This window comes from Carlito syrichta, unplaced genomic scaffold (assembly GCF_000164805.1).
Source record: "Carlito syrichta isolate Samal-C Ts95f unplaced genomic scaffold, Tarsius_syrichta-2.0.1 Scaffold311628, whole genome shotgun sequence".
Taxonomy (NCBI): Eukaryota; Metazoa; Chordata; class Mammalia; order Primates; family Tarsiidae; genus Carlito; species Carlito syrichta.
Genome location: NW_007255724.1, coordinates 648005 through 672032, shown reverse-complemented (window position 1 = coordinate 672032; position 24028 = coordinate 648005). Strand labels below are relative to the sequence as shown.

At 38.6% G+C, this 24028-nt stretch overlaps 1 protein-coding gene across 1 annotated transcript; it reads right to left on the bottom strand.

Moving 5' to 3' along the window:
• Nucleotides 1–492: 492 nt before the first annotated feature.
• On the bottom strand, nt 493–1914 carry UBTFL1 (upstream binding transcription factor, RNA polymerase I-like 1). Its single transcript, XM_008068892.1, is given in 1 exon segment — nt 493–1914. A coding segment is annotated over 1 exon segment (1422 nt).
• Between the last annotated feature and the right edge of the window lie 22114 nt (nt 1915–24028).

Genomic DNA, 24028 nt, shown 5'->3' with positions numbered 1-24028 from the left:
AGAGAAATATTGTTGCCTACATGACTCTTCCCACTCCCAGGTGTGGGAATGGCCAACTCCTTACTTCAGGGAGTAGGAGAGAGATATCAGGAATGTGGCATTTTTTTATGACACCTACCCTATCTCTCATTAAATATACCCATCCTAGATTGAGTGCAGGGATTCAGAAAAGCACTTCACAGGGAAGTCAGGGGTCAAGGCTTCAGGTGTCCTCGACCACCTCTGGCAGGAAGAAAATGAGAAAAGCAGAGTCTTCCTTCAGGAATATTCAGTCTAATACAGTCCCCCCTACCCCCTACCCATGGACCAGCCATCTCATTGCTTATTGCAAAGTCTCACTGTGTGGAATTCCAGGGAGGGGTGATATTTGGGCCCGTGGGTATTTTGTTTTGTTTTTGAGGTTAAGGCATTGTACCTGCTCATAATCATATGAATTCCCCCCAAAAGGGTCCCCCTCCCCCGCTAAGGTGTATAAACCTGATATAGAGAGGACTATACCAATCTCCTTCTTCCCAGCCTGTTGTGCTTTGTGCTGAGGAGGAGGGGGAAGAAGGAAGGAAAAAGAAAAAACAAGGAAGTATAAAGGGCAGAAAGAGAGTCCCCTCCCGCTGACAAGGGTGCTATAGATGGACTTTGGCTGGGACATTCTCTGTCTGACCCTTTAGGATGTGAACAAAGCTGGGGTGGAATCTGAGTCAGGAGTCCCCTGAGGAGGCCCAGCTGGAGCCCCTGCCCCCAGACTTGCCATCTTCGCCATCCCCCCCTGCTGGAGTCTGAGCAGCTACTGCCTGCATCCTCCTTGTCTTCCCTCTTCGGATTTTTTAAACCATGTGAGGGATAACAGCTGATGTAAATGGCCTCTGATCAATCTGTCCCTGGAGTCTGGAGCCCCTGCTCCTCTTCAGGGTCTTCTTGCAGACTTCCTGCTGCTGAGGACAGCAGATCTGCACCTCTTATCTCGAGGTTCTGGCCTACCGTCATACGCCTGTTCTTACCTTTGGCATAGGCCGTTTCTTTGTATGCAGCGTAGTTCTCAGACGACAAGGTCTTGAGCCAGAGATCCAACTCTGCCTTGTACTGTTCCTGCAGCTCTTCAGCCTGGCTTTTATAACATTCCCTCTGGCTCTGTGGGACGCACTGCCAGAGTCTGCCAATCTCTACCCTGCGCTCCCTCGGGGGCAAATGCTGGAACTCCATACTGGACCACAAGTCTCGGTGAAACTTGTGGTATCCATTCATGGGGGGCTTCTTGGGCTCTCCATAGAATTTCACTATCTTGGAACATTGATCCGTTTTTGGAAAAGACCTCTCTGCTTTCATGTTTTCCTGGAACTTCTTTTGGGCTTTGGATCGGACCCTCTTGGAGACATCAGGTTTCCTGGTGTTTTCAACTAGATCAGGATGTTCTTCCCTGAAGCGAGTCAGCTTTTCCTCAAACTCCTGTTTTTCGTTCTGAAAATCCTGAAGTTATTTCTGCTTCATCTCCTCTGGGAGCTCCTTGTACTTCTTAGACAGGATCTTGGTCATCTCCTGGTTTCTCAGCCCAGGGTACATGTGGGAGTACTGGGGCCGCTTCTCCTTGAAGAAACGGATGTATGCAGTCAGGGGCTTCTTTGGGAAATCTGGATGTTTCTTCCCTTTTTGGTTTTTGTTTGACTTTGTAATGCATTTCTTAGCTTCCTGGACTACTTCTTTTAAAGGGCTGGATTTCTTCAAGTTACAAGAAATCTCTAACCATTTGAGTCTGCACATTCCTCCAGAAAAATTTTTAAATGCTACTCTTCCCCAGTCTTGCTGTGGATGAGATGTGTTGAACGTGCAAGTGTCATTGGACGGGAGATTATTCTCTATGCATTCCAGCAACTTCAGGATGTCTTTTCTGGACCAGTGGTCTTGGCTTTTAGACAATGCCATTTTGAGGTCTTGGTCACATATAGGATGCCAGTTGTTTAGACACTTCAGCAGAAGCACAGAAGTTCTTTATTCTCAAGACTCAGCAAATGATTTATTTCTGGAAGTTTCGCAGTGTGTGTGATTCTATATAGAGGTTACAAAGAAAGGAAAGTCACTCTTCATTGGGAATAAAGAAAAAAAAAATCACACTCTACTTGTGATATGTCCTTTGGATAATGAATTTACCCTTAACAATATAAATGAAAAATTGCTTATTTCTGAATTGAAATTTGTGTTTGCCTTTCATATGCTACATTTGCAATAGTCAATATCTCTACTCCCCGACTCCAGACTGTCTTCTGCCAGAGCTCACCAGAGCCTGCTTTATATAGAACTTAAAAAAAAAAAAACCAGGACACTTACTCAAGAAGATTATTACAACAGAAAAGTCCTGGGGACAGAGAGTATAAAATTAAAATGGAAAAAGAAATGGTTAAAAGGGAAAGAAGACTTCACTCTATAGCGCCTTGAGTGTGGCCCCTTTCTAAGTGTAGCCCAGATGGCCATGATTAAAGGTGTTGTTGAGAATTTGGATGTACAATGAGACAAGCCTCAGAGATCCTCCAGACATGCGTCTCAATGGGTTTTTTTAATGGGTGGAATTTGACCCTGTAATAAAGACTGATTTATACATTCTTCAAGATCCTATGCATGAGAATGATGCTTTCTAGTGAACCATTCTGCTTCTCCTTTCAAATACCATTTAATCAGAATGATAAAACATTTTTAATTTAATTCGATGAACTGTTCTTCATATTTAAGCCTCAGTAAAATTTTGCCCTCTCCAAAAATTCCCTGCAAAATACCTGGCATTACTAGAACTTGAAAACATGGCAGATCTAACGGCTACCTTTTATTTGATTTTATTTTTTTTGCCATTTTTGTCCTGTCTAATGTAATATCTCTGTACAAGTTTCCTCAGACCACTCTCTAAATTCTTATAAATATTTCACTAGTCTTTTTAGAATAGTCTTCAATTCTATGACTAAGCTTCACATAAGTAAATTGCATACAAATACATACTTGAAATAAAACCAGATACTGAATAAAGGGTGAGTCAGGAGTGCAACATGTGGCCTTTGAGGGAAAACTATGCCTCCGAAGGGAAAGAGAACAGATTTAAGAGGCAAATGGAAAGTGACATTTTTGGAATGAGCTTCTGAATGTCTACAAAGAATATTTTTTAGAACTATTTTAAATTTAATAGGATACAGCTTTTGAATGACATTACAAAATTCACTGGAAGAGTAAAGAACTTATTAGTTATAGAATGCCACATAAATAATGAATATCTACTCCATAAATATATAAACACTTAAAAAATAAATTAAAATGTTGGTTGATTCCATATCTTTTCAATTAGAAGTTGTTTTTTTTTATATATATAACAACCTCTGTTCCTTGGGGTAGATACCTAACCATGGGATTGCTGGATCAAATGATAGATCTTTTAGTTCTCTGAGAATTCTCCATACTGATTTCCATAGAGGTTGTACTAATTTATACTTCCACCAACAAGGTATACTGTTCAGTCACAAAAAAAAAAGAAACATGTCTTTTTTAACAACCTGGATGGAATTGGAGAACATCATTTTAAGGGAACAACTCAGGAACAGAAAACCAAACACTGCATGATCTCACAAATGGGAGCTAAACTAAGGATCCACAAAGACATAGAGGATGGTATAATGGACACAGGAAACTCAAAGAGGAGTGGGAAGGTGAAGAGAAAAAAAAAATCACCAATCAGATACAAGGTGCACTGATGGGGATGGAGTGTACCTGTAAAGCTCAGATCAAAATCTATCTGCACACCCTAAAGCAATTGAAATAAAATAATAATAATAGTAAAAATGAATACAAATAACAAATGTCTTAGAGAATAATTAAAATATTCTGAAATTAAAGCAAAATTAAAGTCCATACTTGAGGTAGAAGAAATAGTAAATAATAGTCCATGATGAGGAAAAGCTTTTGAGAATTCCTCCATAATAAAAGAAGACATAAATTTAAAAAATTAAATTTGCAAAAAAGTGTTAAATACAGTGTGAAGGATTAAAGAAAGTACATATAAGAGTTACTAAATTTTTAATTTCAAAATTCAGAAAGATATTATTTTATTAAATATCCTTTAAAAAAGCACAAATTCAATAATAGAATAGTACTTGAGGGAAGAGTCACATTCATGTAAGAAAGTAGAAAAAGAAATGAAGAAATAAATAACTTTCAATTTTTTCAGGGATAAAATGTTGTCTTACACTTTCAACTACTTTGTAAGCAACAATTATTACAAATAAAAATAAATATAAAATGTACTCTAACTCAGAAAAAGGGAAAATCCCAAAAATTGTTATTAAAAAGAGATGTGGAATATTAGGAATCTGAATCTAAAACAAACTGCTACCTTTCCAGTTCTAACAGGGCAATGTGTGTAGAGCAATGGAAATGAAAATACAGTTTTTTTATGTGGCTCCTTTTTAATCCAAGCATTTTTTCAAATTGCGGTAGTTGAAGAGTGGCCCCCCAAATATGTCTAAATTCTAATCCCTGCAACCTGTGAATATGACCTTTTGGAAACAGGATCTTTGCAGATGTAATTAATCTGATGATCTCTAGATGGAATCACTCTGAATTCAGGTGTGGGACCTAAATCCTATGATTGGTGTCCTTGTAGGAGAAAGAAAAGTATGAGAAGCCATGACACAGGGAACGCCACGTGAGACAGAGGACGAGTTGGAGTCATGATCCCACAAGTCAGGATTTGAGATCAGCCTGGGTAACATAGTGAGATCCTGTCTCTACAAAACAAAATATTAGAGTGGTGGTGGTGCTTGTAGTCCCAGCCACTCAGCCTGAGGCAAGAGGACTGCTTGAGTCAGGAGTTCCAGGCTGCACTGAGCTACAATGGCGCCACTGCCTGGGCACCGCAGCCTGGGCCACAGAGCAGACCTTGTCTCAAAATTAATAAAGAAATGCTTCAACTGAACAGTAGGAAAATATACTTGAGAAATCAGAGGAACAATTTAACATTTCCAGTTAAGTTCTAAACATCATGCCATGGATAAAGCTACATAAAATCTAAAACTTTCCTCCAGAAATTCACTATTTATATACACAATAAAAAAGTCAATTTATACATTTAAAAGCAATGACAGATATTGAAAATTGTATAGCTCAAGAATAAACTAGGCCAGGCTTGGTAGCTCAGCCTGTAATCCCAACACTTTGGGAAGACGAGGCGAGTAGATTGCCTGAACCCACAGGTTTGAGACCAGCCCAGGAAACTTGGCGAGACCTTGTCCCTACAATAAATAAAAAATTAACTGGGCATGGTAGCGCGCACCTGTAGTTCTGGCTACTTGTAAGACTGAGGCGGAAGGATCGCTGTAGCCCAGCAGGTCGATGCTGGGGTGGCCAAAAGTATGCGTGCCACTGCACTCCAGTCTGAGCAACGGAGTGATACTCCAACACACACACACACACACACACACACACACACACACACACACACACACACGAATAAACTAAAAGTAATTGCACAATTTGTATTAACTAGGCTTATTGCATCTGTTTAGGAAAGTCTTATGACTTCTGATAGATGAATTTAAGGAAGGGTATGAATCTATCTTCTCAGAACTCTGTACTCACCTGGAGATCCTGTAACTGGTCTCAACAGTGCATGCAGGAAAGTCTCTACACGATGGGTGCCGAGATTCTGTATCCTGGGCTCTGAGGACGACAGCTGTCATTTCCTTTGGCTTCCAAAGTCTAGTCAATTCCAAGTGCCCCTAAACAGAAGGAACCTTGCTTCTGAAAAGCCTCAGGATTAGGATCCTTTAAGTCTCTCCTGATGAGGTTTCCACAGTGAGTTCCAGCTGTAAGGACTTCCCATCATTGATTAAATTAAGTGTCTTTCAGATCATCACAAATAAGCTACTACAAACAGCCACCAGTGTTGGTTTATTCTGTCATTGATTTCTAAATAACATCCATGTGGCAAATTCATGTCTGAGTTTCTGCAGTCTCACATTCTACCCCCATTCCATGTCTGACAATATCTCAACACAATCTTTGAATGTACATCCTTCTACTCTTGATAATTTCTGCCCTCTCTTCACAGTGACCTAGGATCTGACAGGTGAAAGGTCACCTTCCTCATGGACATTTAAATCTCTTCAATCGTGATCAATTTCTACCAGTCTTTAGAATTATTGTGAATGCTGGGGGATGAGAAGGAGAGGTTCCAATGTCTGGACCCCTGACTGATTTAATTTTGAATTTAGGGAAATGAAATAGGCACTGCATAGAAAGAAATGCATTCATTTTGGTGAAGACATTGTGATTACATTCAAATTGGTCAAAAATAAAATTTAAATCATGATGTTTGAACAAAAAAATTTCTTAAATGTTATTTTTAATCGAGATAATAATTACATATTTATGAGGTACCATGTGATGTTTTGATACACATAGGCAGTGTGTATTTATTGAATTAGGTTTTGACAATATCAGGCTTGTTAATTTTATAAATAGGCTTCCATCATTTAAAATTTTATATCTGAAGTTAACAACTAGTAATTAACTGACTATATTGAACAACAGATTATTATTTTTAAAAGCCTAAATTAATAAAATGTTTGTATATATTGTTACTGTTACAAAAATAAATATATATGACAACTTTGGAAAAAATTAATTATAAACAGACGTAACTATAGGCAAAAACTTGCACAGAAAAATATCAGGAAGGTTAAACTCCTTGGCGATTTCAGTAGTAGCAACTTGTTGGTATTCTTTTAAAAATATGTCATCCTTCCTTTTATATTGTATGATCTTTTAGTAACGAGAATAAACTCCTGAAAAAGAAAAGCTTATTTTTATAAGGATATACTGCATATATGATGTAGCAGATTGAATTGTTATGTCCAAGTCCTGACACCTGATACCTGTGAATGTAACCCATCTGGAAAGTGAGTCTTTACAGATGTATTTAATTTAGGATTTAGAGATAAGACCATCATAGATTTACAGTGGCTCCTAAATCCAGTGTCTGAATCCTTCAGAAAAGAAAGAGGGATATTGAGACAGACACAGGGAAAAGATCATCTTAAGGAGGACACAGGGGTATTGGAATTATGTTGCTACAAGTTAAGCACCAAGAGCGGTCAGAAGTTGGAAGTGACAAGGAAGAATCTTTCTCCCCCTCTGGAGACTCGGGAGGAAACAGGGTTCAGTGGACGCCCTGTTTCTCTTCCTCTAATTATTACCTTCAGTTCCGCAAACATTAGAGAGTGAGGCTGTGAGAATTTTAACTCTAACCGCAATAATAAGAAAAATAGCAACTAATATTTAAAATTATTTAGAGCAAGACTAATTCCTTTTATGCATTGCTACCTGCTACCTGTAGTGTAAGATTTATAATCTAATAGAGAAGACAAAAATACAAACAGATATTTAAAATAAGATCTTTTAAATTTTGTCTTAAATTGGCAATCTATGATTGTATATATTTATGGGGTAGAAAGTTATGTTATGATTTATGAATACAATGTGATATAATTAAATTAAGCTAATTAATATGTCCCTTGATTTAAACACATCATTTTTATGGGGAGAGCATTTGAAATTTACTTTCTTAGCAATTTTGAAATATACACTATTATTTACTATATTCACCAAGCTGTGCAAAAGATTTCAAACAAGCAAACAAACAAAAAAAACCCTTATTGTTTCTGTCTAATTGAGAATTAACATATGATCCAGAAAACCTTTTATGAATATTTACAAAAAAGTTTTGAAATCAGTTTGTCAGCCTGGGCATGGTGGCACATGCTTGTAATCCCAGCACTTTGGGAGGCAGAGGTGAGAGGATTGTCTGAGCCCAGAACAACTTGGCGAGACCTTGTCTCTAAAATAAATTTTAAAATTAGCTGTTGTGGTGTCACGTGCCTGTAGTTCCAGCTACTCTGGAGGCTGAGTCTGGAGGATACCCTGAGCCTAGGAGGTGGAGGCTATGGTAAACACTACTCACACTCCAGTCTGGGCAACAAAATGAGACCCTGACTCAAGAATAAGAAGAAAAAAAGGTATGCATCATTAGATATTGTACTGTTGGAAGTGCTCATTCATAGGATTAGCCTTCTACTGGGAATCAGAAATCCAGGCACCATAGTCTGTGAATCTCTATCCTTTACACTTAAAATGGTTGAGATCCAGATAAACCCTTTCTCAGGCTTTCATGGAACTCCTCTGGAGCACTCTCTGCTCAGCATTGAGAAGTCTTACAACTAGTGGTTTAATAATGGAAAAATACTTTTCCTTGGATTCAGCAATATATAGGCCCCAGGAATATATATGAAAATGGGAATCATTAGTTACTTAACAAATGCACTGGAACCCTTAATTAATTCCAATGTATTCTTTGAGCTCGGATGGCAAAGAAACAAACACAGGATCAGGCTTTAGTTTCTTACAACTTTCCTACTGATATTCTATGCCCTTGGGAATATGCGTTCATAGAACCTCTAAGGAGGCCAACTTCTCTAGAAGAAAAGCAGACACATTTAGAAGCAGCAGTATTAGGACTACAGAATCCAGAATGTGAAGTAAACACAATGCACAAAGGAGATAAGAGATGTTAGAAATATTAAACAAAGAGCACAAACACAGTAGTAGCAGGTAGATCATTTAAGTGTAAAAATAGCTACAATTTTTTTTAAATGTGTGATACTGTATATAGTAGATGCATTCAAAGAAGCAATTGATACCTTGAAAAATCAGAATGAGAAATCTATTAAGGGAAAATCGGGAGTGAATATTTTTTAAAAAATAACAATAAAAAAGAGGAGAGTAATAGCAAATGTTCTAATATATAAGTAAAAGGAATCTTAGGGGAAGAAGATGATGAGAAAGAGGACATGTGAACAGATATGTGTAGATATATGGAAACTAAATCCTACAGTAAAAAAAAAAAAAAAACCAAAGATCTCAGAAAGAAAGGGCCTTGAGAGTACCAAGTAGAAGAAAGAAGAAAAACAAGCAAACAAAAAAACTAAACTATAACTGCATTTCTGAAAATATTGTTTTGAAGTATAGGAATATCCAAGACAACAAGAGATATATACAAGTGTCTGAAAAAAAAGTGGAGATTGTCTAAAAAGATAAATAATTAAATTAACATAAAATTTTTTCACTGAATGCAAAATGAAAATGGAGAAATGTTTAAATCATTTAAAAGAAAAACTTTAAGTTTGGGATTCTGTATATCACCAAATTATCATCCAAATTGAGAGCATAATTAATATTTTCTCAAGTATATGAAGCTCATGAGTTTGCCACAAAAAGACACACTTCAATAGCACTTTTGGAGGAAGTACTTAAATAAGCCCTAATGAACTTAGAGGATACACAAAATATGGGAAACAAGGATGATTAAATGCCTTAATAAAGTTTATTGCTGGAAAAAAGATAAAGATTAAAGCAAAGAAAATGAATATACATATGTATAAATTTACATTTTGGCAGAAAAGTATAATGGCTCTTTGGTGAAAGAGAAATAGACATTAAATTGTTCTTGTCTTGATTGAGGCATGATATAGTTATCATTTTCACAAAAGGTGACAAGAGCTATATAGGACAATTAACTTTAAAATTTAAGGCAGTAAAATGATTCCAAAATGTCAGCAATTAGAATTAGCATAAATGTGTTAAATGTACCAGAGAAGAATATATATTTGTGTGTTGACCCAATAAAGAGTGAAGGATAATATTGCTTAGAAGAGACAATAAAGCATTATGACAAGGGGACTTAAAAATAAAACAACAGATAATGGAAGAAAACTAACATTTCTCGTTTGTTTGCAGTAAAAACATTAAATGGCAAAGTCGAGTCTTTTCTAAAGAGATACCTTATAATAAAAGTGTTTGATTCAATATAGCATACAAATCCTTTTTAATTCTCAGACAAAAAGGTAAAATTAACGGAACTACCAACTTTCCACCAAGTCTGTAAGATCTTTCCCTCCCACTCACTTTCTCACCTCACCCTTCTTCCCAGTGGGTTCCTTGGGTATCTTTTAGAAAGTAACACTTTGAAACTGAATGATTTTTAACTGTGTCCCTAGTGAGTTAGCATTACTTGCATTCCAGACATATTAGAAGATGGACTATGTTCTGAAGATGGCCATGTGCTAACATATTTTCAAATGTACATCTGTAATTCAGTTCTAGCAGACCTGTGGCTACTGATTCAGGTTCTTGCTGCCCCCCATATTGATAATGCCATTTGATGACTGAATTTAGAGTCTGGTTCTATTCTAAATTTGCCACTTAAAAGCTGCAGAAGTTAGCTGCAAAGCATGTGATGAGGTGAGATCAACTTTAGCTATTATTTTTAAGGCAGTGTTTCTACCTATTTTTAGATGTCCAAGTAGCTAGCATTGACAGCAATTTTGGTAAAAAATAAAATAAGACAAAACAAGATAAAACACAACAAACAACAACAACAAAAAAACCTCACCAATTGTGTGAATCTGAATTCATCACTGTTTGTCAGTAGCAAATCTGTGCTGCACCACTCGGGATTACAAGGTGCCAGAATTAGATGGGAGCTTGACACTAGGCTGACATGCAAAGCCCACGTAGCAGTCCAGATGGATGTGATACTGCTCATGCCCTGGCTTCTCGTAACATCCCCACCTGTGTCAGGCCCTGTGCCATGAGAGGAATAAACTGCAGGTCATTTTCAACACACCTGGTGCAAGCTGATTTTTCAGGGGAGTCACCAGACCTACTAGATAGGTTGTGTTCTTCTGCAAATTGTATTTGGCCCATCTGTATTTCATTTCCAAATTGCCTGATATTTGTGATATTAGTCTTTTCTTAGCCTAACAAAAGATGTTTTCTTTCAAGATTCATTTTTATATTTATGTTTATGTGAGCTTTGTTTCAAGCTAAATTAGTACACCTGGGTGAATGCACATATGGCAAATGTTCTAGAAGTAGAACATGGCAGAGGGATAAATATTTTCTTCTTTTGGGCAAAATAAGTGGTGCCATAGCAGAGACATAAGCCTTTTTAATAAATCTTTTTCAGGGACTTTTCCCATGAAATGGGAGAGGGAATCTCGGGTTCAGTCAGCTTGCACACAACAGAACAAAGTTTCTCTTTAGCTTTTTTACATGCTAACTTATTCATGTTCCTCAGATCTCAGTTCTGTCATGTCTTCATGAAAGCCTAAGATCTCATGGCTACCTCAGCACCCTCCTCCCGTTACAAACCCTCAAGTCACATGCTACTCTTTTATTGAAATTATAGTTCTAATTGTATGTACCTGTGTGATACCTTTATTTGATGAATCTCATTCACTAGTCTGTATGCTCTATAAAGTAGAAGTGTCTATATTTGTTTCCTGTAATGTTATTTCAATTTCTAGTAAATTGTCCTCAGCAAACATTTGTTGAAGGATTCAGTAAATCTAGAATGGAAAAATAAATTAGACATTTCAGAGTCATAAAACTATAGGAACAAAAAAATTAAATTGTGAGGTCATTACCTGTAGAAAAAAATTAATAAAATAATTGTTTCAGCTGAAATGTCTCTTGGTCAACCTATGTCAAGTCAACTTTCTTGTATCTCACCCAAATTCATCTGCACTTTTCTGGGTTGTTAGTCCCCAAGAGTAGTTGTGTATACTTTATAAATCTAATCAGTCAATTTCACAGCTTTCTGTAGAAACTAATCAGCCATTTCCACATTTTTCTCAAGAAAGTAGCCAAAGAGTTTTATATTTTTCATGTCCTTGCCAACTTTTGTCAGTTTTTGTCTTTTTTAAATAATAGCCATCTGAACTTGGGTGAGATAAATCCTCATTGTGGTTCTGATTTGCATTTCCATAATGATTAGTCAAGTTGAACTTTTTTTTTTTTTTTTTTGAGTTGGAGTCTCACTCTGTCGCCCAGACTGGAGTGCAGTGGTCGCTCCCGGCCACTGCAGCCTCGACTTGCCGGGCTCCAGCGATCCTTCCGCCTCAGCCTTCCAAGTAGCTGGAACTACAGGCGCATGCTACCACGCCTGGCTAATTTTTTGATTTATTGTAGAGATGAGGTCTCGCTGCCCAGGCGGGTCTCAAACCCGCAGGTTCAGGCAATCCACTCACCTCAGCCTCCCAAAGGCGCGGGATTACAGGCTGAACCACCGAGCCCCGCTGAAGTTGAACATTTAAAAAACTAAATTTGTTAGCCAGGTGTGGTGTCTGTGGGAGTTAAGAATGACCCCTCCTCAGTTTCATCAGAGATTGGTGGAGTGAAGCAACTCTTTTAAAATCATTCTTACAAGAAAGGGAATCTCTCAGGTGAGCAGGCACACCACACCAAGACAGTTATGGCCATCATATTTATGTTCTGAAGCACAAATCCCTCCCCTGGTTCCTCATTGGTTGAGTACTATAGAGGTTACATCACTTTCCCAGACGTTGCCTAAGCAATGATTTTTGTACAAATAAGGTAAAATACATGTTTCTGAGTTTTGATTGTATTTCAATACTCACCAAAGGAAGCCTGCCAAAAGAGAAAGTCCACCAAGAGAGAAGGAAGAATCAGGAAATGAAGGGGCAAGTTGCCATTTTGAAAATGAAACACTATTTTGTTTCTCACAATGTCTTAAGCTTGTAATATCAGGACCCTGAGAGGCCGAGGAGGGATAAATGATTCAATGCCAGGAGATTCAAATCAGCCTGAGTAACATAATGAGACCCCATCTCTACAAATATGTGTATATATATTTATATATATTAGCCAGTGTCGTGGCACCTGCCTGTAGCCCCAGTTACCCAGGAGGCTGAGGCAGGAGGATCACTTTGAGCTCAAGAGGTCAAGGTTTCAGTGACCTCAAGGCTGCTGAGGAGGGCGGGATAGGTGACTCTTTCAGAGCAATTCTGATCTCTAAGGTTTTGAATAAAAGAGAGAGCAGGGCTTAGGATAATGAGGATGATGAGGGTGGAGAAGGTGGAGGTCATGGATGTTTCAATGTAACTCTCAAGATTTAAATGTATCCTTTCAGTGGTGCTGACCAATTGGAAACTAGTCATAGCTGTGTTGTGAGCGTCCACAGGAAGTTTCCTTGGAATCCTTGCCAAATGTGTGGAGTTGGAGGTGTGGAGCAGGTGGCTAGAAATTGGGAACACCAGTTTCTGCTGCAAGTTTGACCTTTCCGGAGCCAGAGGATACAAAAGCCAATTTCTCAGGAAATAGATTGTATTACCTCTAGGGTCCCTTTAAACTCTCTAGTTTATGTTTTTGTCACCTACTATATCTCAAATAATAGGATCTAATTTCGTTAACTTGGGAAGAATCTGACCACTGCACTCTCACTCAAAATCACTGTTCTTGCAAAACCAGCCTTTTCTCATAGATAAGAAGATGAGTCTGTAATACTGTCTTTTTTGCTAAAGCACACTATTATTTTACAGAGGAAACTTCTACAGAAAATGTGCTTTTTGTGGAAAGTGATTCAGGAAATGCAAGACAACCTAAATGAAAAATTAAGAAAATGCATTCATTAATGGTAAGAATGAAAATGTTTTATTTATTTTTATGCAGAATGATATAACACTTGCTTAGACTTTTTTTAGCTAAATTCAGGTTATCACTTAGAGGTTCCAGAACAAAAGTAGTGGTTACAAATTATATACCAGGCCAGGTATGGTGGCTTATACCTGTGATCCCAGTACTTGGGAGGCAGAGGCAAGAGGATTGCCTAGCCCCAGGGGTTTAAGAGCAGTCTGGGCAATTTAGGGACACCTTGTGTATACAATAAATGAAGAAAAAATTAGCTGTGCATAGGGGTGTGCACTTGTAGTTCAAGCTACTCAGGAGACTGAGGTGGAAGGATCACCTGAACCTAGCAGGTCAAGGCTGCAGTAGCCGTGATTGTGCCACTGCACTCCTGCCTGGGCCAACTAAAATAAAAATTTTTTTTAAAAAAACATTTTTTCAATTTGTTCAACAGAAGTTTGTGAACAAATACAAATATATATGTAGGCTAAATGGGGCATGATGGGTGCTCCTAATCCAAGCTAGGGCTTGGATAAACCTTCTATGATGCTGAGGATAAGAAAACAATGACCTAAGTTTGGTTGTGATGCAAAGAAGGGAAATCGAGTATTACCCTTGAGGAAATTGAGTAAAAAATACAGTATTTAAAACAAATCTGTATGATAGAGTGTAAACCTAAAGATATTTAGATATTTAGAAGAATCAGGTAAAGGAAGTAGAGAAAGTTACAAAGAATCATGTAAGAAAAAATTAATTGATAGGGTAAGAACTCTGAAGAAGCTTCACAGGGGGAGTGCCTGAGTCCCTTAGAGGTCTTGATTGAAGAGAGACTAGGAGGTAGAAGAAACTAGAATGTCTTCAAGAACCTTTCCAAGTATGAGGCAGAAAGTTTATAAATTATCTGCTTGGAAATGATAAGGAAAAAATATTGGAAGTATTACGTTTTCTGCAGAGAGTGAGGACATGCACTTTTTTAAATGAAATTCTCTGAAGGACTATGTGGCTTCAAAGAAGATGATAATCAAATATCAATATCAGATGAATCAATTTCTCTATGAGGAAGAGTACTCCACCTGGAAACACTGGACAGGGAAGCAGGGGAGATTCTCCAACAACTCCAGGAGAGTGAAGTGAGAATGACCCAGCAGAAAGAAAGAACAAAAGCCACATACAGGGAGCTGACTGAGATGTGCCACAAGACTGATGTGGAGCAGCTCCAGGTGAAGAGGGAGGGTCTATCCTCAGAGACGGAAGCCATGCAGAGCAATGTTGCTGGGGTCTTAGAGTCTCCCGCAGGGACCACTACTCTCAGCCAAGGGTTACATTCTCCTGACTCCCATCTTTATGTTTGCCCAAGCACTTATTTCTGCATATTCTGGTAGTCTTTGTGAGATTTTCTCCATTTTAGTAGACAGCATAGGATAAAATTCTCTTGTATGATCAGAAGTACTATCCACACAGAGAGATTATCCAAAATCAGCAAAAGGGAAACTTTACTCAGCTAGGTTAATATTTCATTGATGTCACCTCATCCATTGTCACTCTGTTATCCCACAGTAAAGCAGGTTGCTAGAGACTTAGGCTTTGCCCCCCTATTGAAGCAAGGTTTGTTCAAATGGTTCTCTAGTTTTGAGGGGTTATTTTCATATGTGGTAAGATCTCTCCTTGGGAATAAGATTGGGAGATAAGTGACACTGGAAACCTAGATCACCTTCCACCACTCCAGAGTATCTTCCTGAGCTCCTTCCTTCTCAATGCACGGATGAAACCTGTCTTGGTTCTATTTAGGTTTTGTTATTAGCATGGACTTGGATGGCTCCTTAGGATAGAATAAAAACCTACATTATGAAAACACAAAAACAACAAAGAACACTATAAGAGATGCCAAAGGACAGAATTCTTATGATTATTAGCTTTTTAAAATTTCTTTGCAGGATATGGGGAACATATTAGAATGGTGAGTTTACACTAACAATCTCTGATTATTGGGAAAGTCATTCTCTTATTGATGAAGTAGTTGTCCAGATAGCCCTTGAGCAATGTGAGGGTTAAGGGCATCAACCCCCTTAACTCCTGGTTAGTCAAAAATTTGAGTCTACCTTTTATTTTAATATAATTATTAATAGCTTACTGCTGACTGGATAACATATTATATTGATTAACACATTATTCCCAATAACATATTATATTGATTGACACATTTTTAGTATGTTATATATGTTATCTATACTGTATTTTCACAATAAGGTAATCTAGAGGGGAAAGAACCTTAAGAAAATTATAAAGGATACCTGCATAATGAATATTTGTATACCTAACCCTGAATTGTACCTCATGTATTTAAATTTAAAAATTAAAAAAAGAAAATTATAATGAAGGGAAAATATATTGACTATTCATCAAGTAGAAATTAACCATGAAAAAGGCCTTCATCATCTTGGTATTGGAGTAGGCTGAGAGGGAGAAGGAAGAGGAGAACTTGGACTCGCTGTCTCAGAGGCAGCAGAGGTGGCAGAAGTGGAGATGGGAGAGGCACAGGAGAGGCAGGCACACCAGGTGCCACATTTGTTGAAAAACGTCAGCGTTTAAGTGGACGCCCACATATCAAACTCATGTTGTTCAAGGTTCAACAGTGTATGTTTTAAGGTATTAACATTGTTCTCTGTGGCTATTTTCCATTCTGATTCAAAGGAGATCTAAGGTCTTCTTCTTCTTATCTCAGAAGTTTCTTTCTTCTGGGGGCTGAATTCAAATACACTTAAAAACCATTTTCCATTCTGGATTTTGTTCTACCCACTACTGCCATTTCCTCCAACATCATTTCAACAAGCCTTCCAAAGATGTTTCTGAGACATCACAGAGGAGGCCTCTAATCTGTAGAGGTGGAGAAAAAGACAAAGGAAAGAGAGAGATTCCCTAAGAATGGAAAGGAGGGAGGTTTTGTTCCCATGAACAGCAAAGGCTGGGCCCTGCCCCACACCCAGCTGGAGGCAGGACCTTAGAGAAGAGTGACTGTCCCAGGACCCTCAGTCCAGCCTGCCAGGCAACTGTTAGGCTCTGTTTCTTGGTAGGAAAGACCAAAGCCTTCTGACTCAGTGAACAATCTATGTCAGACACTGACTCAGTCTTTGGTTACAATAGCAGACTGAGGTTTCAAAGGCTTTGCCTGAGATTGGTAAACCTGTGGGAGTGAGAGGGGCAGAGGAAGGGATTGACACTCAATGATTTTAGAAGTAAGATCATGTCTGAGAAGAATGGGGAAATTGGATTTAACATAAGTTAAATGTATATAAAAGTATATTATTGATACCATGTTCCCAAGAGTGTAGAATAAAATATATTCCCAATTAACCAAAACTGGGAGAACTCTGATGAAATATCTTGGATTAAAAAGTGATACATTTGTCATGACTGTGACTAACCATTGACCTGGAAGTGTAACTGGTGCCATTCTTCACAGGACTGATTTGGTGCAAACACAGAAGCTTCAGCCAGTGAACCTGGAGCTCACTTAATGGCACATAACTGGAGTTCTGGATATGCTCAACAGCTTCAGAGGTCAGAACCAGCTTCTTGGAGTCAGGCCTCCATGTTTTTCTCTAGAGGGTTCCTTGGATGAGTGGTTTTACATTTAAAATTCGTTTTTCTTACATAAAGGTGCTTTTGTGTGCTTTGTAGAAATAATACTTACTATTTATAAATCAGCCAGTTTGCCCAACCAAAAAAATGACCAAAATTTCCACCAGCATAGCAAGTGTAATGCTGTCCAGTATTTCTCAAAACAACTGAAAGAGATTAGTGAACATGTTGCAATCATGTCAGGCACATACTAGGCAGCAGAGGGCTATAGCCCAGATTAGATTGGATGAGGGTCTGAATGCATGAGGTAAAGCCAGCCAATTCTTTTCAGAAACTTCTAAACCATAAACATATTGATTTCCATCAATTTCTTATGTCTGAAATTGTAACTGGCATATCTATTTATTTTTATTTATTGTTTGTGGAGATAGGAGTCTACTTTGTTGCTCAGGCTGATCTCAGAACCTCTGACTTCAAGTGATCCTTCCACCTTGGCATTTCAAAATGCTCAGATTATAGATGTGAGCCTCTGAATCTGGCCAATATCTAGCAATACTAGTAAAAACTAAATGGAAGAGTAGTTTTCTACTAAAAAAGAAAAAGTGTTGTAGGTGTGTCTTAAACAAACTATTCAGAGGTAGACATTAAATGGCCACTTCACATTGTTCGTAATATGTTTGGTTTATTTGTATGTTTTTCTATACGACTGAGGATTTCTATGTTCTGTAGAGGGCACAATAACTTAATCTTCATAGATGAGCAAGTCTAAATTCTCATTGCTCTCTCTCCCCTGTATTTTCTTGGAAGAGGAGAATAAGAAGTGATTAACTAAGAAGAGAGCCTCTGACATTTGGGGCATTCACTGTTCTGACTTTTCCTCTCTTTGTGGTGGATAATCCTCTGAGTAAGGAAACAGCCAGTCACTACATCAGCCTTTCTGAGTATGTGAGGAAGTGGGTATTTAGCAGTGACCATCGTGGTGGACCCAGGGAGGCCCAAAGAGTAGAAAGCTTTGCTGCATAGGGTGCTCGGGCCTTCACCTCTGTCAGGCATTACTGGGAAATGGATGTGACACACTCCTCCAACTTGGTCCTGGGAGTCTGTAAAGATTCCTGGACAGGAGACACCAAGACATTCTTGATTTTGAAGAAGGATATTTCCTATTTTTGTCGAAGAAGAAAAAACTCTAAAGTCACTCTAGCAATTCCCTGGCCTTAGCTCAGTATGTGCAATGGCCTTTGGGTTGAGTTAAGGTATTTCTGGATTATGACAATGGAACTGTGAGCTTCTATGATGTGTGTAAATGTTCCCTTATATATAGTGTTTTCCCTCCCTCTTTGTCTTCTCCTCTGAAGCCTTTCTTTTGCCTTGGTTCCCCATGATGATTTATTGATGACTACGGAATCTATTATCCTGAGACCATATCATGGATGGTCACAAGACTATGTGTGACTGAATTGAGTTCATTGTAACTTTAGGGAACATAATTATTGTATAAACATGTAGAGGGATAATAATGTTGAATGTATAAATTTGTTTATGAATTTTTAAATAAAGAATTATACAATTGAAACTTTCTGTAGTTATTGAATGGCTACATTAAGCAATAAAAGAGTTAATATGTTATTCTAGTATTGAACTTTCCCACATTGTTGCTAACATGATAGAACACAAATAGGAGTTGACAATGCCAACAGAAGTCAGGAGATAGATTGACTTCCAGAAGCACAGTTTCAGGAAATTCCATTATTTTAAGGTTTAAAACGATAATGTCATAGCGTTCTTCTATAGTGTTGATTTTGATATTTCTGCTGTATAATAAGTATAAAATTAAAATAAGATGAAGATCCTCTATAAACTAATGGAGAAGGAGGAAACAAGACTTATAAATGATGGAGAATTCCTTGACTTAATGTGACATGTGCTAAAGTTTGGTTTGATCCTGCCAAATCTCGTGTTGAAATTAATCCCCAATGTGGCAATGTTGGGAGGTGGAGCCTAGTGGAAAGTGTTTTGGATCAGGAGAATAAAATTCCTCATGAACAGACTAATGCCCTCTTAGGGGAATGGGTATGTATCAACTTCAACAGGAATGGATTAGTTCTTGAGAGAGCCTGGTATCCTCTGTTGCTTCCTCTCATTTGTGGTCTCTTTACACATGCCTGCTCCCCTTCCCTTCTGCCACGGAAGCAGCCTGAGCTCCCATCATATGCAGCTGAACAATTTAAACTTTCAGCCACCAAAATTGTGAGCCAAATAAATCTCTTTCCTTTATAAATTATTCTACCTCAGGTATTTTATATCAAAAAAAGAAAAAACATGAATTAAATTACTAAGTATAAGGTAGTATAAATTATACAGTAGACAGAAAAATGATTTACATTGTAAATAATAATTCAACTGTTAGAGATTGCAAATTCTATAATAAAATGTGATCACCATGCCTCCTTGAAAAAAAGAGATGGGGATAAAATTATTTGGAGTCTAGTCATAGGATGAATGTGGACTGAAATGTGAAAAAATTTGTAATGTTCTCAATTTCATCAATTGAGAGTTCATTAATCACAGATACTCAGTGATGTGAGCCTCTCATGGGACCAGGTAAGAAACAGGCAGAACTTCCTAGTCTGTGAAATTTGATTTTAGGTATATTGGACAGATATTATTGAACAAAGGGTAAGTTGAGTCTTGGATGTGTGCCCAACTGGATGACTGTCCAAAAAGAGAAGGCCAGGCCACAAGGACTCACTTTTTTATATTTAAATTGCCCACTAATTGGTTCCACTAGACCTCTGCAAGTTTGTCTGGTTTCACTATCCCTAAGGGTAGGTGAGACCAGGGCCTTTAAAAATGATCACTAGGAGCCACAGCAAGGTTATGCAGTCTGGTAGAGCAGTCTATGCAGTCACACGGGAGTTTTCTGGACGCCTACAAGTAGCATGTGCCACAACCTAAATAGTTGAGGACTACATGAAGGAAGGTTCAAATAGCTAAAGCCCCTTTCCTGGATGGTGAGACCCTTAGTTGGGAACTTCATTCACTTTCTGTTGTGTCTTTGGAGTCGGGTTGGAGCTCTGGATGGTGATATTTGAGTTATGTCACTGCTGTGGATCATGGCCCTGAGGCTTTGAACCCCAAGAGTGAGGACCACATAAAATCTCCTTCCCAGATTGTATCCAAATGCATCCTTTCTCAAAATCTATCTTCTATAACACATTTTTGAAAGTTTGCAAGAGCTTTTAAATGGCATTTCCTGGTGCTTTCTCCTACTGGTATCTCAAATTTGGGCTCTCTCTCAATCTCTTGCTCTGTTTTCATGTTATTTTGGCCTCCTCCTAGGTCTCTTTACTTTTCCTTTTATTCTCATCTCTTCACCTTTCTCAAGGGTGTGCACCCTTTACATCCTCCCATTTTGTTTGTTTTCTAGTTCAAGTACCTAAAAGCAGTGACATTTAACCCTTGTGCAATGTACAGATCCGATTTATATATATAGTATCCAGATATTATATATAATACACACGCCACACTATTCACACACACAAAACCTTTGAGAGAGGCACTTTGTTCTGTGAATGAGTCTAGGAAGCAATTGGCCTGGGGCTCAAACCCAGACAGTCCAGCTTCAAGCCTTTGCTCTTTACACAATGCACTATTACTCTATGCTGTCTTTTTTATTTTGGTACTGATAAACAGCAGTAACTCCAACTCCTTTCCAGTTCCTTGAAATGTTGACCCTGAAGCATCATTTTGAAATGTACAGTGCAGGGTGTTTTGCCTGGTGTCACCTTTGTCAGTGTCCCATATTCTCTACACCTTTGCTGCTGTTTGCCAAGGCTTATTTTTTCCTTGCATTCACTTGTGCATTCCATTAAACTAAGAGAGATTCACTTTGTATCAGACATTATTTGAACCTGTCTCTCCCCATATCTGCCCACAGGATCACCTCTTTGCCAATTTCTTTATGACTACGTCTTTTTTTGGACCACTTTCTCTAAGATTCCCTCTGTTTTTGATGTCCCTCTTGCCCTGTTCTCATCTCCTTTTCTTTATGTGAACTTGAATTTTCTGTTTCTTTCTTTGATGTAACCCTTACTACCCTTTGTCCTATTAGATGTCACAGGGATCTGACCGAACATTTTAGGAAGCCTCATCTGTGCTTCCTGCTTCTTTTTTAGGATCCTGCACTTGTATTGCTGGGTTTCAAACAAAACAAACAAAAAACTAAACATCCTCTCTTTCTCCTTCTGGAATGTTTGGATGGTTAGCTTTTCTTATGTTGTGAATGTGAAGAGCATGGGAAAAGTCCTGGAATGTGGTTGGAGACAGACTGTGTTCTGAGACCTGGGCCAGAGGACTGAGTGAGAAGAAGGAGGATTTTAGAGTGACTCTGGCAGGCATTTTTGTGCACTAAGGCCACAGTGGTGGGACATATGACCACAGAGTTAGAGGCCTGTCACCAGGACAAGGACTATTCCCTTCATGGCAGAATGTTAATAGATATTAGATTTTAGTAAATGCACGTCACCAAATGAGTAGGCCTTTGTCTCAGGGTAAAACCAATGTTTCTCTCCCTTCAGTCCATACTTACAGTAAGATTCAGTGAATGACTCAACTGTGGGTTCTGAACCTTTGACTTGTAGGGGAAAGACTTCCTCACCCTCCTTTCAAATGTATTCATGTAGATAATCCCAGTCAATGATCCTTAGCATCAAGAAATCTTGGGAAGTACCAGACATTCAGAAGACTCATGTAAATGATTTACATCTAACTACAGACATCAGAAGGAAATTCTAGCCAAGAATATGTACTGACCCTTTTCTTCCCACCAACCTTGAATTACTAAGTCTGCTCCTGGTCATCTTTCAGGAGGTGGAAAACTCTCTTCTCTCTGCTCCAGTATAGTGTGTTTCTTTCTCAACAGTTTTACCGTGTTTTTTTCATAATGATTGTCCAGATGACCCTAAAACTTTGAAGAAAACCCCCAAAGAATGTGTACCTTTTCAATTGCATGGCACATTTGAGGGCTTTTGATGGGACTGGAAACTGGAATGACAGATGCATGAGGAGCTCATTAGATCCTGCTTTTGATGGGACTTTCACTCTGGATCTAGATCCCTAAGTTATGCTTATTAGGCATGGTGGGTTCTCTTCTTCCCACAGTCCCTGCAAAAGAGAAGCTACAACAATATATCCCATCTCACATTCTCTTCCTACAATGTAACTGCAACACTGCTGCTGTTGAGAGTGTTCTATTCCCTTGAATCTGTGTAGGCTGTGACTACACAGCTGAGGCTATTCTCTGTAGCATAAGGGTAGTATAACTGTCTCTTGACTCTCTTGGGATGTTTGTTTCTGGACCTACCTACCATGCTGTGAGGAAGCCTGAACAGCTACATGGAAAGGCAGCATCCCAACTGAGGTACCCCACAGAGCAGGTGGCATTCTTTTTTAGACTGTGAGTGATATGTTTATGTTTATAGTATCTATTCTGTGGTCATGAAAATGACCACTAGGTAGGGCTACAGACCCAAAGGGCTCTCTATACACTGACTTTTTAATAAGAATCGGGATTTTTACCTGACACTAATATGTTTCCACTCTAACATGACGTAATGATTATGTCTCAGGATAGAGTTATCAATGAACACTTACCCTCTGTGTGAATTTGAGCTATATATGCAGGCAAATAGGTTCTTCATCTATCACCCCACCCCCTGGCCCCCGGCAAGAATATTGTTTGCTTCATTGAACATCTCCACAATTCCCTGTTTCCATGTGAGTTAAGCCCTCTTGGTTGCTGATTAACATTTGTTAGTGATTACAAAAATTGCAGTCTGCTGGCACCTGAAGGTTAAATGCCAAAGTCCAAATCACCCTGCTTGCTATTGATGGCCAAGCTCCGGAAACACTTCTATCATCCAGCCCATGCCTGGAGAGGATAGCTTCCACTGATTTCTTACTGATGCCATTTCCCTCTCAGCAGCACATTCCTAACGACCTTGGTGAATAGCGTGCCCCCTTGTAATTCCTGGAAAACATAACCCCATAGTGATGTATACTATGGTCATGCCTCATAATATATTGGTCCATTATGCATAATGCTACTTTCCTTTGAATCCTATTCTGAACCATCTGACACAGCAAATCAGTCATTTCAATGATGCTTAGTATAGATTACTAATTTTTTTCAGGACAATTGGGGCCGGCAATCAGCAAGTGTGCCTTTTCCCTTGATGTCCTTGCCCGGCTATTTCATAGCGCATCTGGAGAAAGTGTCTCCAAGCCAGTAAACTCTCCTTCATTCCGTTTTACCTTGTGGTATCCTTGATTAAGCATCCTCAAAATCTAGTCGTTAGGGGACACTCACACAGCCTTTGCAAGTACATGGTAGTTAATTTCCCCAGCTTATTTGGGGTATAGTATTTTACTCTCATTCAGGCCCAATGTCCTCCTGGTTGAGTTTTGCAAAGATTTAAGGAAGCCAGGAGGGCTGGAAGGGGTGGAACTGGAGGGCATTGCCTGTTGACTTTCAAGAGAGACACCTCTGTAGTGGCTCTTTCCACAGCAGTTCGAGCTTCAATAGGAAGGATGGGCCAACTCTTCTATCTTTGTGTATCCTGAGAAATCTTGGAAGCCAACACCTTCAGGGGCATCCACCAGATCTCAGGATTATCAGGCTTCTAGGTTTTCCTGGGAACTGTTTCCACTAACATTCCATCACCTTTGACATTTGAAGGTCTATTAATTCTGTAGTTTTATTTACATAATTTTCTGTTCTCCCACTGCACAAAATATGCTCTTCATTATTATTGTTTTTGAGGCATTCATGATATAAAATAAATTCCACATTCTTAAAATATACAGTTTGATACGTTTGGTATAGGTATGTACCTGCAAAGCTATCAGCAAAATCAAGTTAGTGTTCACATCCATCACTTCAAAG